The sequence below is a fragment of the Pygoscelis adeliae genome, unplaced genomic scaffold (genome assembly GCF_000699105.1).
Source record: "Pygoscelis adeliae isolate BGI_AS28 unplaced genomic scaffold, ASM69910v1 Scaffold294, whole genome shotgun sequence".
Taxonomy (NCBI): Eukaryota; Metazoa; Chordata; class Aves; order Sphenisciformes; family Spheniscidae; genus Pygoscelis; species Pygoscelis adeliae.
The window spans coordinates 65,032-78,509 of NW_008824722.1; the positions used below are offsets into that span (position 1 = coordinate 65,032).

General features: G+C 42.6%; 1 protein-coding gene across 6 annotated transcripts in view; it reads right to left on the minus strand.

Annotated features, from left to right (window-relative positions):
• The window catches only part of WBP1L (WW domain binding protein 1-like), a 46,320-nt gene that overhangs the window by 10,354 nt on the left and 22,488 nt on the right, over nt 1-13,478 (minus strand). For 5 of the 6 annotated variants that reach the window (XM_009323230.1, XM_009323228.1, XM_009323227.1 and 2 more), the window contains one exon: nt 4,428-4,530. The exons of the other annotated variant lie outside the window; for it this stretch is intronic. In XM_009323230.1, the coding sequence (XP_009321505.1) occupies nt 4,428-4,515 (88 nt within the window). In that variant the 5' untranslated portion in view covers nt 4,516-4,530. The remainder of the gene's footprint in view (nt 1-4,427; nt 4,531-13,478) is intronic. 6 annotated transcript variants of the gene reach the window in all.

Here is a 13,478-nt window from a genome sequence, read left to right on the forward strand (position 1 = left end):
TAAGATAACACAGGGTGAGGAAGAAAACACGGGACTGATGCGATGTTTGACTGAGGAGTTTGGAGACTGCAGCAAAGTCTTGGAAATGAATTCCTATTATAAAGCTGACCTGGAACATGTACGTGGTACAGCAGTTGCTTTAGTTTTAGCAACTAAGCGGATCTTTGCCAAAATTTTCTGGCAGCACGCTTTTTGGGGAAAAGAGCTGCCTAGAGATTCCAAGGGGAAGCGTTCAGAGATGAGCAAAATGTTCAAAATCAGCAAAAACATCAACTGTGCTGCCTGCAAACAGAACATTTTTTCCTGTACAACCCTTCCACTAGGGCCCAAACAGTCGAGATCTTTTCTTCTTTTTTTTTCTTTCAGAAACAGAGGGGCTCAGTATCACTGCTAAAGCAGCCAAAATGAAGCAAAACAGGCACATCCAACATCTGAATACTCACTCATCGCCAATGCTGGTTTGTTGTACAGTACCTAAATGACCCAAGACCAGCAAAGCCCTTTAACTTTGAAATCCTACAACTGAGATCATCCGCACACAGTGACCAGCTGCCTGTTTCCATGCTCCACGATTCCTGAAGCACAGCGTACTATTCTTCCAACCACACCATGCAAAATACTTTCTACAGCTTTGCTTGCTGTGTTCAGAGCCTCTGGAATCGTTTAATTTCATGCTGGTCCTCAAGAGGCAAGGAGAGACACAAGGATGGATGTCAGGAGATCTGGATTCGGTTTTCAGTCCACATTATACACTTCAACTTGGGAAAATCCAGAATGTCTGAGCCTTAATTCTTAACCTGCAAAATACAGGAACTGCATTCCTTGATTACCTTCTCCCCTGTATTTTGAAAAGTGGTATTTTGGAACATTCATGCAGTAAGACACCTGTCAGGCCTGGACAAAGGCCAACATTGGAAAACTCCAGCAAATCACAATCACATCATAACAGACCTGAATAAAAACTGTTAGTAAGCAAAATCCAGCGGCTGCTGCCATTCGCCCAAGACCACAATCTCCCCCTTGGGGACTGTGAGCACTCTGAGGAGCCCGAAGAAATTGTTAGGCTAAAATGTTGAACCAGCGCAACCACCATCCAAATACCTTTCCCTATGTGAGGAAATGCAACAGTAAAGCCCCTTCTTCCCTTTTACTTTTTATGATTCTATTCCAAGAAAATTAAAAGACATACTGCACTTTTCCCCCCCCCATATTACCAGCTACCAAGCTTGAGCTAAGAACTAATTAGACCTTTATATAGCTATGAGACCTATATATGTATAAATCTGGATATAGTTTTATTATTTGGCAACATGGCACTATTTTTTTTAATAAGAGATGGGTGGGGAATCTGAACCAGGCTGTTATCTAATTTTAAACACAGGCTGTCCACCTGCTTGGCATATCATGTTCTCCATTCCTCCACTCCACCCCTTAACAAAATAATACCTTGATTTTGCATCCTGTTCCACTACCCTCAAGGACTGGTTTATAATTACTGCAACTTTACTTGCTGTCTAGAAATGTTGAGATCAGCCATTTTCAAAGACAAACTTCCCTCCAATTCTTAAACTGGGAAAAAGATCCTTTTTACGGGAAAAACTCCAAGTGGCCACAAGACAGGATCACATTTCAGAAGGCATGTCCAGTGAAGACAGACTAGTTTTCTTTTCCATTTCAAATGCCACCCTCCTCTGCTTCTTCTCCCCCCGAAGCTGTGGTGGTAAATAAATCCAGGATTTAATTCAACGGGACTGGCAAGAAGGTCTGTTTTCAGGCACACAATATCACTGGTGGTCTGAGAAGGTCAAGAGGAGCAGAAACTTCTCAAAAGCTACTTCAGTACATGCATATACTGGTTAAAATCAAACATAAAACAACCATGAAGCCACACTTAAAAGGTGCTGCTAACTTAACTGTTCATTAACCAAAAGTTATTATTAACTTTTAAAAAGCTACCTTATTCCCAAGCATGTAAAGCTGTTGCTCTCCACACCATCAATTCACTGCTCCAGACTATTTACATATACTATCACTGCTATTCACCTTGAAGGTCTCAAGAGTGCCTCACCACACATACCTACCGAAGATATTCAACAATTCCTGGAGCAGCAGGTAAGTTCTGCAGCTGTGGTCACAAGCTCTAGAATATGAGTTTTCTTAAATTTAAAGGACATGCCTGTGTCTCCCCTCCCAATCCCAGAAACCTTTTCCTATCACTCATAATGGCAAAGTAACCTTTGAAAACATTAACCAATTTTAAATCAATGTTGCATGTTTTCCTGAATTTGCAGAAAGCCTAGAAGAATAGGTCTCATGTTTGCATTATTCCCCTCATCTCAGTGTGGTATATGGTGCTCTCTGCAATGCGGAAGGAATGCGAATCTCAACACAGAAACCCATTCCTCCCGAGGAACCATCCAGCAGTGTGTGCCACTAATACGTTTATTCCATGATCTCAGTATGACCTGTGTGCTTGCCCTAGAAAGAAGCCTGAAATATGCTGCTTCCTTCTATCACAATCTGGTTTTATCTTCCAAGAACTTTTATGATGCAGCCAGGCGCTGCCAAGTATAAAAGTCTGTGCCATACTTAGAGCGCAAAGACAGTTAAAGTAAAACCATTCCATTAAAATGGCAGGGGGCTATTGTTTGGACTGTATTGTTTGTATGCAATTCAATTAAGCCTCTCTTTCAAGATGTCCATGGGAGAAACATGGTGACCGTGCAAGAAGCTCCAGTGCGCAGCTGTACTCCATGCTGTTGCTCAATTTAGATCCTGCTTGCCACAGAGTCTGTAAGCCCTTGCATACATGCCTCTTCCTCTACATTCCCACCCACACAAATCCAAAACCGGGTCTGACCTTCCCCACTCTGCTTTGTCCATGCATCCCCACGTAGTCCGAACAAATTCCAGCCATCTGTCCTGCCTGTGTTGCTGACTGCTACAATCTGAACGCGGCAGTCCAAGGCAGCCACGCATTCATGCCTGTTTCTCAGCCTGCTAGGGTCCCTGGAGCTGCCCACACAGTCCTGAATTGTTTCTTGAACTGTTTGGAGACTTCTGAAAATAAAGCTGCTGTAAAAGGTCTGCAATACATTCAATTCCTGCCATTAATATTGACACAGCCAGCCACTACAGTCTGATGCACAGTGCCTTGAAGGAGTCTATTAGAGTCCTGTTTAATTTACAACCATGTCCCCCATGCTTCACTGGTTAATTTGAAAAGTAAAAGCATGTTTCTAGACTAAAGGATAAAGTGTCAGCTATTCCGTCCTTGGATTCAGGTTAAGTGACACTCTTTGTATGTATAATACATTTCCAAACACATGCTACTTTGAGAAAGTGAAACTGTGGGCACAGCAGAGGGATTAAGTAGATAGCACAGTTGCATAAAAGCTACAAGATACCATTGAGTGTGGTAAGAAAATATCTCCAGTCTCTAATGTGGGGGTACAATGTTCAGAGTGCCGCATTTCCAAATTCTGGGAGCACACATGCCTTCTCAGCCTAGGCTCCTGGCAGTACAAGAGCATGTCAACATCAATGTTCAACCCTTTGTGCTCCTCCTCAAGAAAGGAAGACACCATCAGACCGGCACAACTCTTCTTAAAAGTTTGCCTTTAAAATTCAGCATTTCTTACTTTCCTATCCTTTCGACTTTCCATTTTTCCATATATCTTTATCAGAGTCTTGCTCACGGCTTTGACCTGCCTTCTGCCATCTAAAGGGACTTAGGTATATTCACTCAACCACTCATTAGAAACATGGCTAGATTTAAATCCCAGATTTTGGTAAAGAGGCGAGATAAGAGGGGTTGCAATGAGCAATGTATGTTCCTCACAGCCCACAGTATTCAGCCACTGTCAGCCCACAAGATTTGCCCAAAACCCTCTCCACCCAAGGAGCTGTGCTCCAAACAAAATGTGTCCTGAAGAGAATAAACGTCCTGGCCCCCCTCCCTGAAAGGACAGCTTTAAAAAGATAAATCAGATTTAAACTGTCGTTCTTGCAAAGAACTAAAACAATAAGATGAAAGATACTAAATTAATTCTCTGTTTGAGCGTGTCAAACTCTGGTGTTGTGCCTATCGGCATTTCTCCCTCAAGCGTGGTTTCCTCACTCGCATACAATGTTATTTTGAGCACCCTCAGTATTGCCCAAATCAGTGAGAAGACCAAACAACAAATCTCCAGCGATGAACGTGGCAAGACAACCCATTACTCCTCAAAAAGCAGGCGATGCCCACTGTAACAACCCTATTTCCCTTGCCATATCAGGTCAACTCTGGTTTGTGTTGCAGTGAAATGCAATGGCAATGCATAACAAGGGCTGAATACAAAACCCCACGGAACACAAGCCAGACCTGTAGTATGGTATGAGAGCCATGCAGATTAGGAAGGGAAGCCATACAAAACGGAAGGACTTACACCAGAGTTCATAGTAGTAGTTGCAACACTGGGATTGTCCACAACAGTGGCCCGTTTCACATATGTAACTTTGATTGTTGACACCCATGCAGGTTTCCTTGTCCTAAAATTAAACAGACACACTTTTAAGATGCTTTGTCAGTATCTTCTGTAAATGTAATCTTTTACTCAATGATCTGCAAGCATTTGAAAAGTCACAAGTTATGGTCTTGGGAAACTCTAAAATACATTAAGAGGTTAAAATACAGCTAAGGATCACCAAAAAACACAAAGGACTGTTCAGAAGAAAACCCCGTATCTCCAAAGTCATGAGTTACATTGCTTTAGCATCTAGTCAGTGCTGCTTTCTCATCATTCCTTTCCTTTTCCATTAGAAGTTATCACGTTTTGGGAGCCAGGCATTCTCTTAAAGAAGAGATGTCATTTGTTCCACATTTTACACACTATCGCTGCATTACTGAGGCTGAATGCCAAGTGGAAGAAATGCATTAATAAACAGAACATTATAATTTGAGAAAAAACTGCTTGGATTCATTTAGATCTAAATGATAATTACAGTATGTTCCTGCGAGATTCCAATCTAAAGCGATTCCTTCATAATTAGCCATGTGCTTTATATAAGATCAGCATTCCTGTAAAACTTCTTCCTGGAATAGCGAAGTAGTCCAGGAGCAGAGCCAAATCAGCTGTACTGTATCACCCAGCATGTCCTCAGGACACTTAAGATGGAAAAGGACTACAGTGTGAGGTCTCAGTCCCCCACGTGGTGCACCACTTCACAAAAGTCCATGTTTTCCTGCTAGTCTGAAAACATGGGTGGGAAAAAGTACAAAATACAGGAAAACAGAAGTATTTTACAAGTTATGGTTTGTACATCCTTTGGTAGGCTTTGGGGCAACCTAGAAGTTAGAATACACTACATAGTTTCTTACGAAACAAACAGATCTTAATAAAAAACATCGGTGTTGCAAACAAACCTGTAACATAGTCTAAAATCGTCACTTTCTTTCACTTAATATTTATGATAAGGCAAAGAAAACGTGCGGAGGTTTATACTGGAAGACATGTTGAAAGAATTCATTTTATAAGTACCACCTTTCCAAAAAAAAACCCCAAAACCAAACAAACCAAACCAAACCAAACAAAAAAGCCCAACAAAACCCAAACAGCTAGGAAGAGCAGCAAACCCAACCAGCAAGCTACAAGAATGTACATTGGTGGACCCCAACGCTGGCTGAACTGCACTGTTCCTCTATTTTATGTGAGTGCACTACGGCCACACTTCTCACAAGCATCTATGGAGTCACCATATGCGCAAAACTCAAAGTCCATTTCAAATTGTGGACCACCTCACTGAACAAGTGATGTAAGGCAGCTGTTTCAATGCAGAAGAGTCCTGCACTAAGTTCGCACGAAGACTCGGTCTATTTGGGGATCTGGGGAAGCACCAGTACTCCCCCACCACACAGCACCCCAGTCGGAGCGGTACCTCCTCAACACTGGGCCTGTGGGTCCCTCACCTGAGCACCCATATTACAGCAACAATACAACTTCTAAAAGCAGAACAACCTCCTAAAGCAGAAGAACCTCCTACCACCTAAGGTTCAACAGAAAAGATCCCACGCTGCATTTTTCTCCTAAGAAGTCACACCAACTTTTGGAAGGGTTTTGATCGTCTGAGGGCACAGTTCAGCAAACACGACTCAGCATATGATAGACCACTTCCCCTCCTTCCACAGGTATCATGATTTCCACAAAAGGCTCTAAAAAGCACCAGTAGGCCATCTCCTTAAAATTCATCCGCAGAGGCAACAAGCTGGAGGGGTACCTGCCTCCTGTTTCCAGGAAGAGAAGAGCACTTTGCTGGACAGACCAGTCAAACTGCTTTACTGCAGATAGCTAAAGCAAACATTTTATATTCTTGTCTCGAGATGCTGCATGCCAATAGTAGACACAACATTTTCCTATAGGGTAAGGAGATGTTTTCCATTTCTAATTGCAGCGGCTAATAGCAACTTTTAGGAGACACTGTTGAGCTAGCAGAGCATTTTCTGCTTCAGGCATGCTATTCATTCCAAAAATTGTAATTTTTGTCAGCAAAAGAACTAGAAACAGGACACATCTGTTTCATTAGTTTATTCCCTTATCTGTTCTCATTAGTTTATTTACACTTTTCCTCATTTTTGTTGGCCTTGCAGAGTTAATGCAACTTACGAACAGCATAGATTTTGGCTCTCACATCAACAGAATTGAGAAATTAAGATCCCATTGCAAAACTGTAATTCTGTTGATAATGCACAAGCCAGAAAGTGACCGGCTGAGGTCTGTGGTTGTGACACATGAAGATCAATGCGACCTGTTGAACCCTCAAATGAATCATGTGGAGCTGGTGAAAGAACAGAGTCCTACGGTGCCATTTCAGGAACTCCTCTGTATCACAACACTGATCCGTCTTTGACCACCTGTGTTTACTCCCCAAAAATTTGTTCCATTCAGTGTTGTCTGCTTCAAAGAGTAGCAATAAGCAGCACATCAGTGCCTTTTGGCAGCAGCAACCTATAACAGCTTCAACATCGCTATATTTTTCCCACTTAAGAACTTGCAGCTTTTCAGAGACTTTCATCACGTTATCCTTTTATTTGAACTTCCTGACTCCCTCTTGCCAACCTTATTATATTTGAAATGACCTTTCCACAATGCCATATGCTTATGTGCAAGGTTGCTTCTTGTTAGCCCAGCTGGCAAACAGATCTATGAGGGGATGGGTGTACATGTTGAACAGAAGACCCTCAGCAGCTAGGCTGGTATTCTGCAGGTTGTTCCTGTCTGCTTTTGGAGATCAAGTCTCAAGCAACATCCTGCTTTCCCATCTAAAGTAGAATTCAAATCTCACTGTCCGGAGCTTCTGACCAAGAGAAATCATCTTCTGTGCTAATGCGTAAGTGCTTGCACCTTTGAATAGTGTCTCAGTTAGCTTTCAGCTCCCACAGTTCAGAAAGTCCAGGGTTTCAAAGTCCTTGCAGTGCCAGTCACCAGCCATGCTCCTCAAAGTCCACGCAGCTCCTCTTGGAGCCTTTCTGCAGCCCTCTGCCAGCCCAGCCACCGATGGGTTTCTGGGAACATGGAGCAGTCAGACTCGGTGCCACGTGCCAGACCCAGAACTGTCACCCTTGTTTCCAAACAGTTTCACAGAATCAAGGAATAATTTAGTTTGGAAAGGATCCCAGCAGGTCACATGGCCCGACCCCTGCTCAGAGCACAGCTACCTCCAACGCTAGGTAAAGTGTAAAGGCAACAAATCTTCAGAAAAAGTCTACTAGGCAAAGATTCCAGCACAAGGAGAGCATTGTTTTGGGATATGTTACAGGTGTCTCCTTTGGATTGAGCGTTTCAGTCTCTTTTCCTCTCTCCACTTAAGTCAAGACTCATTTCTGTGAAAAGCTGAGCCACTGTACGGTTTCTTGCACTGCTCTGCAAGCCAAGGAAGAGGTTATGCACTGCCATCAGTACAGGCCATGACAGACTGTGACATTTTTTGTTAGGAATCTTCTGCCTACCGCCAAGCACTTCGATCAGGCTTCAATTTCTAATTAAATCCCAGCCTGCACTTTTCATACCATCAGTGTTGTATTACTTCTACTTCCTTCTCCCATTCATTCTTTGTGTCATATGCTGCCAAATGGTAACTACTTAAGACATATCAGCAATAGTTATCTATAGCCTAAATGTCTCCAGGAAACAATATCACAAGTGCTTGTGCTATGAAAGCACACTATTTCCTCTTTCACACCAACAGGCATGGACAAGGCACAAGACTGAAAGAGTAGTTTTATAAGCAAGAAAAGCATATATGGGGGAAAAAAAAAACTCACAGAAGCAAAGTTGGAGCACTTAAATTTTATTGACCTGCCTTTGTTTCTAGTTTCCATTTCAAGTAGTGCTTGTAATGATCATTTTTAATGATCATCAGCATGGAGTTTTCATCGAACTACTACAAAGAGCAGTAGTTGGGTTTGTAGTTTGAGAGTAGTTTGTCGGGTTTTTTTAGGTAGTCTTACGAAAACAAGGAAGGGGGAGGGTTTCTTTCCGAAAGCACTTTCTTCCCCAATAGCCAGTGGCTATCACATTCCAGCGCAGGCTTCCCTGCTGAAGGACAGTCTTGTTTTCTTGTTGTCCAGGCAAGCACATCCCTCCCCACCAGCCTTTGTTCGGCTAACTGTAGACGCCTCCAGACAGGATTACTAAGCAGCATCTACATGGGTCTGCTCTCAAAGAGCGTTCACCTCCATTAGAGCAGAATATTCCTGTTTTGCAACTAAGAAGCCTGAACATGCCATCCGTTATCTCCCACCTGCAAAGCCTAGGAGATTTCCAACTAATTTCAAGGGATTGGCTTTGTCCTGTAAAGCAGCATGTACTCTAGGCTGCATGTGCATCACTGCCTCCTTGGCATCATCCTAAGAGCTGACGCAGATCTGAGGAACTGGACTCACTGGATCCCTGACGCACACTCTGAAGCCAGGAGCTTTCGGGAGAAGGCTCTGCAGTCCTGGAGTCTGTGTTCTCTCCTCACCCAGTCCAACAGAGGCCATTTAATAAATCTGGTGCAGGCTCTTTCTCATTAAACTGGTTGAGTTGGGAAGACCTCATCTTGGTGCATTTGGAGAGTCTCTTAATATTTTAGATGTGGAGTTCTGGATTAGTTTTCACTTGTCATAAACTTTATAAAGCAACTTGTTTGAATAAAAATAAGATTTTTTTTTAACTTATTTTCTTGTTGATATTTGGCATTTATGATAAACCCACAACCACGCTGGCAACTCTGCCAGTAGCACACTTTTGCTGTCAACTGCTTTTACAAATAATCCTTAAAATATCCAGCAGTGGTAGGTATAAGAGAACTCAAGGCAGTGCCATATGTTGTCACATCTGAAGCTACAGCAAACGTTAACATCAGTGCCAGGGAAAAAAGCCAATTATTTTCTCCACCTTCCAGTCTAGTATTGGACCTTTGCTGGAGGTCTACGTGACAAATTAAAGGTCAAAATCTGGGGCATGATCAAGACAGGAGGAATTCATGGAGGTCTGTAGGTTGCCTGAACTGCCCCTTGCTGCAAGAAAGGATGGAATCAGACCTCCTTATCCTACTTCTGTAAAGGTTTTCAGTACTAAATGGCTGGGTTTAATGCCCGTAAATCTGTTTGGCTTCAGGCGCAACAAATCCTATGTAGGAAATGGAGGGAAATGAGAACTGATTGACAGTGGAGTATCATTCCAATCAAGGCACTTCACACACTTTTCTACTCCTGAAAGTCAGCAGTCAACCTGGGAACATCGTTGCTATGTCAAAAAGGAGAAAGATGAAGATGAGCAAATTCCAGACCAGTGTGGCTATTTTCCAAGCTGAAAATTAGTATGTGCAACTGCAGCAACACATACCACAACCCACACTCAAAAGCGCATAGTTGGCAGTGAACCACCTACAGAAGATGACTCCTCAGCTGGCCTTAACCAGGTAACCAAAACCGGCAGTGGCTGCTATCACGGAGATCTAATAACCATTTTAGCTTTTTGCTCCATCTCCTCTTCCACAGAAATCCAGCCTCTGTTACCCTAAATATGAGCACCTTGCATTTATATGGCCTCTATGTGTCATTCAGCCTACCAGAGTATTCATCCTAACCTTGGTAACACCCAGACACCCTGGAAAACACTTTGAAACGTGACTTGCATTTACTGGCAGCAGGTTATATGCCATTCCTCTCTCCTAGGATAGCCAGTTTTTTAAACCTACTCTAATTTCCTATTCTCTCCAAACTTCAGTACAGCATTTGTCAAGGCACTACATAGCAAATTACTATTTGAACTGAAAGAGATGGGGATTAATAACAGAATGACAGGGGTGAGCAAGGAGCTGAATAACAGGCGTACAAACAGTGGGACACAGTGAAAAGCCCAGCAGCAGGCTGAAGGGAGACTGCCAAGCTGGCATCCGCCGGAGGGCAAGATGCTACTGGTTTTAGCAGGACTCAGGCTCAACCTGTGACCGCTCCAGACCTTCTGGTTTCACAGCTCTTATAGGGGACTTTGGTAATAAGCATCTATTTAATAATAATAATAATAATAAAAAAAAAATCCTGACCTAGTTATTTCACTAATCTCATTACTCGCAGGCAACAGTCCCTTGCTTTCAGTACTCAGCCGCACCCATAACAACAAAGCAGGATGGATTTAAGCAAGTCACACAGTCTTCAGAAAAATGTATTAAAAATATGTATTGAGTAACTCGCGATCAGTATTTGAATGATATATATTCTTTAAGCACCCAGAGTAACAGAATGGAAGTGACTGTCAGTATCTTAAATATGTTAGAAACAACCAACAGGAAAAACTGCATTTGATACCCACTATTTATGAGTTACCACTTGGCTTTTACTCAAACTCACATATCAGACTATCACTAGCGTTGGCTAGCCAAGCCCATCAGCAATAGCTCATGAGAATACAAACACAAAGCTACCAAAGAAGATGAGCATCTCTGTCAGATAAGAGACTCAAGTGGTAGTAGGTTGAAATTGCTACTGAAAGTATTAGGCTGGAATGTCAAATCTTGCCATAGGGTTCGCCTACAATTCCTGGTTTGCCAGCTGCCCCCCAGTTCCTAACCAAAATTTATCTTAAATAAAGTATCACTAGATCCTTTCAGAGAAGGACAGCAGGTGGGATTGCAGCAAGTACAGGCAGAACCGCAGGGGAACCCTGAATCACCAGGGCAGCTCAGGACTGACACCCACCCCGAAGCCTCCGGTCCTTCTCCCATCTTCATAAACACTATACTTGTTAGTCCTTTGGAACATAAAAGCAGAAATTCACCATCTAAGCAAGTGCCGTGCCTTTGGTGGATTCAATTTAACGAAAGCATATAAGATTGGTAAAGATGAAACCAGCTTTGATTGCTGTGAGTTACTGGAACCTCGGGTGCCAGCCCCTGCCAGCACAACAGGGGATAAATTCCTGTAAGCCTGCCTTACGACAGACAACTGAGGCCGGGAAATAAATCAAGTCTGGACATTTCTTCATAAGACACTCACCACAAATACTGTTTTGCTGAATGTGGAAAAAAAATGTGTTAAGTGCAAACATCCAAAAACTTAAAGTATAATAAGTGGGGGAGGAATGACGCCTCTGAGCTGTCCCAGGCACAATAAAGATCTCCAAAATGGGAATTCTAATCCACAACATTTATTGCTTCGCTAATGCCAGCATGAGGAGAATTATATTTAAATCACCATGATTAATCAGCCACAGCAGATCCATCTTCACCCCCAGCAGATGCAGAACCTCTGAGGTTTTACTAACCTTTATCTGAGGAACAAATTGGTTTGTTGCATCCATTTATCTTGGAGAAATACTCCAACAATCTTTAAAGGAACACTGTCCTTTCACAGATGGTGGACACTTTGATATATTTCAATAAGAGCTGGTTTCATTTTTGTTTATCACAAGTTTCACTTTCAGACTCCAAGAACTGCACATTCACATTTTAAGCGCCACATGAAAGTGTTTACTTCCTTCACGCCTTGCTAGAAGCTTCCCAGCTGTAGTCACAGCCCTTTCACATTAAAGATAGATGCTTCTAGGAAATTGCAGCTTTGAGGAGACTGTCTTGCATTTTGTTGTTTTAAACACCAAACAGTTGACAACACAGAAAACCTTGAGCAGTTAAAATTAAAACTGAAAAGGTTAGGAATCCAACATTTTAACATTTTTTTTCCTTTTACATTTATGCAGTGAATAGACGAACGTGTTCAAGCTTCCACCTGCAACCCTAAGAGGAAATGCTCACTTAAAACTGAAAGCTGAGATCCCCTACAACCGTGTTTCCTGGGACGGGAGCTTTAAACACCCATGTTGCACTGATGTCAGATAGAGCTGACCTAGCTTTTCAGGCATTTAAACATCAACCCCGCTGCAACACCAAAAACCCCCAAACCAAACACCCTATTTTTACCATGTGTTTGGCAGTCCATTTGCCTGCTGCAACTGCCACTGGGTCCCAAAGAAGTGAAGACAGATCCAGGGTAACTAGTTGTTCAGTGCGGTGCAGCAGTGAGCAAGGGGTGCCTGTCCCCGGGAGCCCAGGCTCCCACCGTGACCGTTTCGTCCTCGTCACGCAGCTCACGGCAGGGCACCCCAGGATCAGCACCCCTTGTGTTGAGTGGGAACAACAACAACAAAGGACATCCCAGACAACCAAGTGTTTACAGTCCAAGTGCAAACGCGAGAGACAATAGAGGCGGATGCGTGACGAGATGTTCCTGAATTCCTCCCACACTTTTAATTAAATAGCACTGTTCACTAACAACCCTTTTTTTCTGCTCTTTTAGAAGCGGAAAAAGAAATTTCTGAATACTATCTGCATGCAGGACACAATTACAAATATTTCTTTTTTTTTAAGTCTAAAAATGATTAAAACTCAAAATGATTAAAACTAAGAAAAGTTCGAGCAGCTCCACAAGCAGCTCTTTCCCACTATATCCCTCATCAGCGGATAAAAATAGTCAAGAGCTTTGCTCTTGTGTTCCTGGGGCAACACCTTTTTTCTGCTTCCTGTATCGATGCCGAAAAGTTACAAGCAGAGAAAAAAGTACCATCCAGCCCACTGAGATAACCAGATGTTCGCAGTTTGAGCAAAGGAAGCTGAATTACACCTAACTTCTGGTTTTACACCTTACGCAGCCCCTCAATTGTCCAAAACACGTCTCTAAAACAAAAAGATTAATTTAGAAATAGAACTTTAGAGAAAAACCACACCTGTGAGACTCGAGCAATCTCAACATTTAAGCCAGCTATGCCTCACTGCAAGTTTAGAGTTACCTAAAGCCATTTAGCCTTCGTGCCCAAATTTCCCCCCTTGACTCAGTTCCGAAGTTTTTCGGGAAAGTCTCTTTGCCCTGAGTGCTAACAAGTGAACTATTATTATAGCTATTGCATTCAATTACAGAAGGTCATTGTGCTAGAGGTAGTTTCTTATGTAAAACTGTTTCCAGT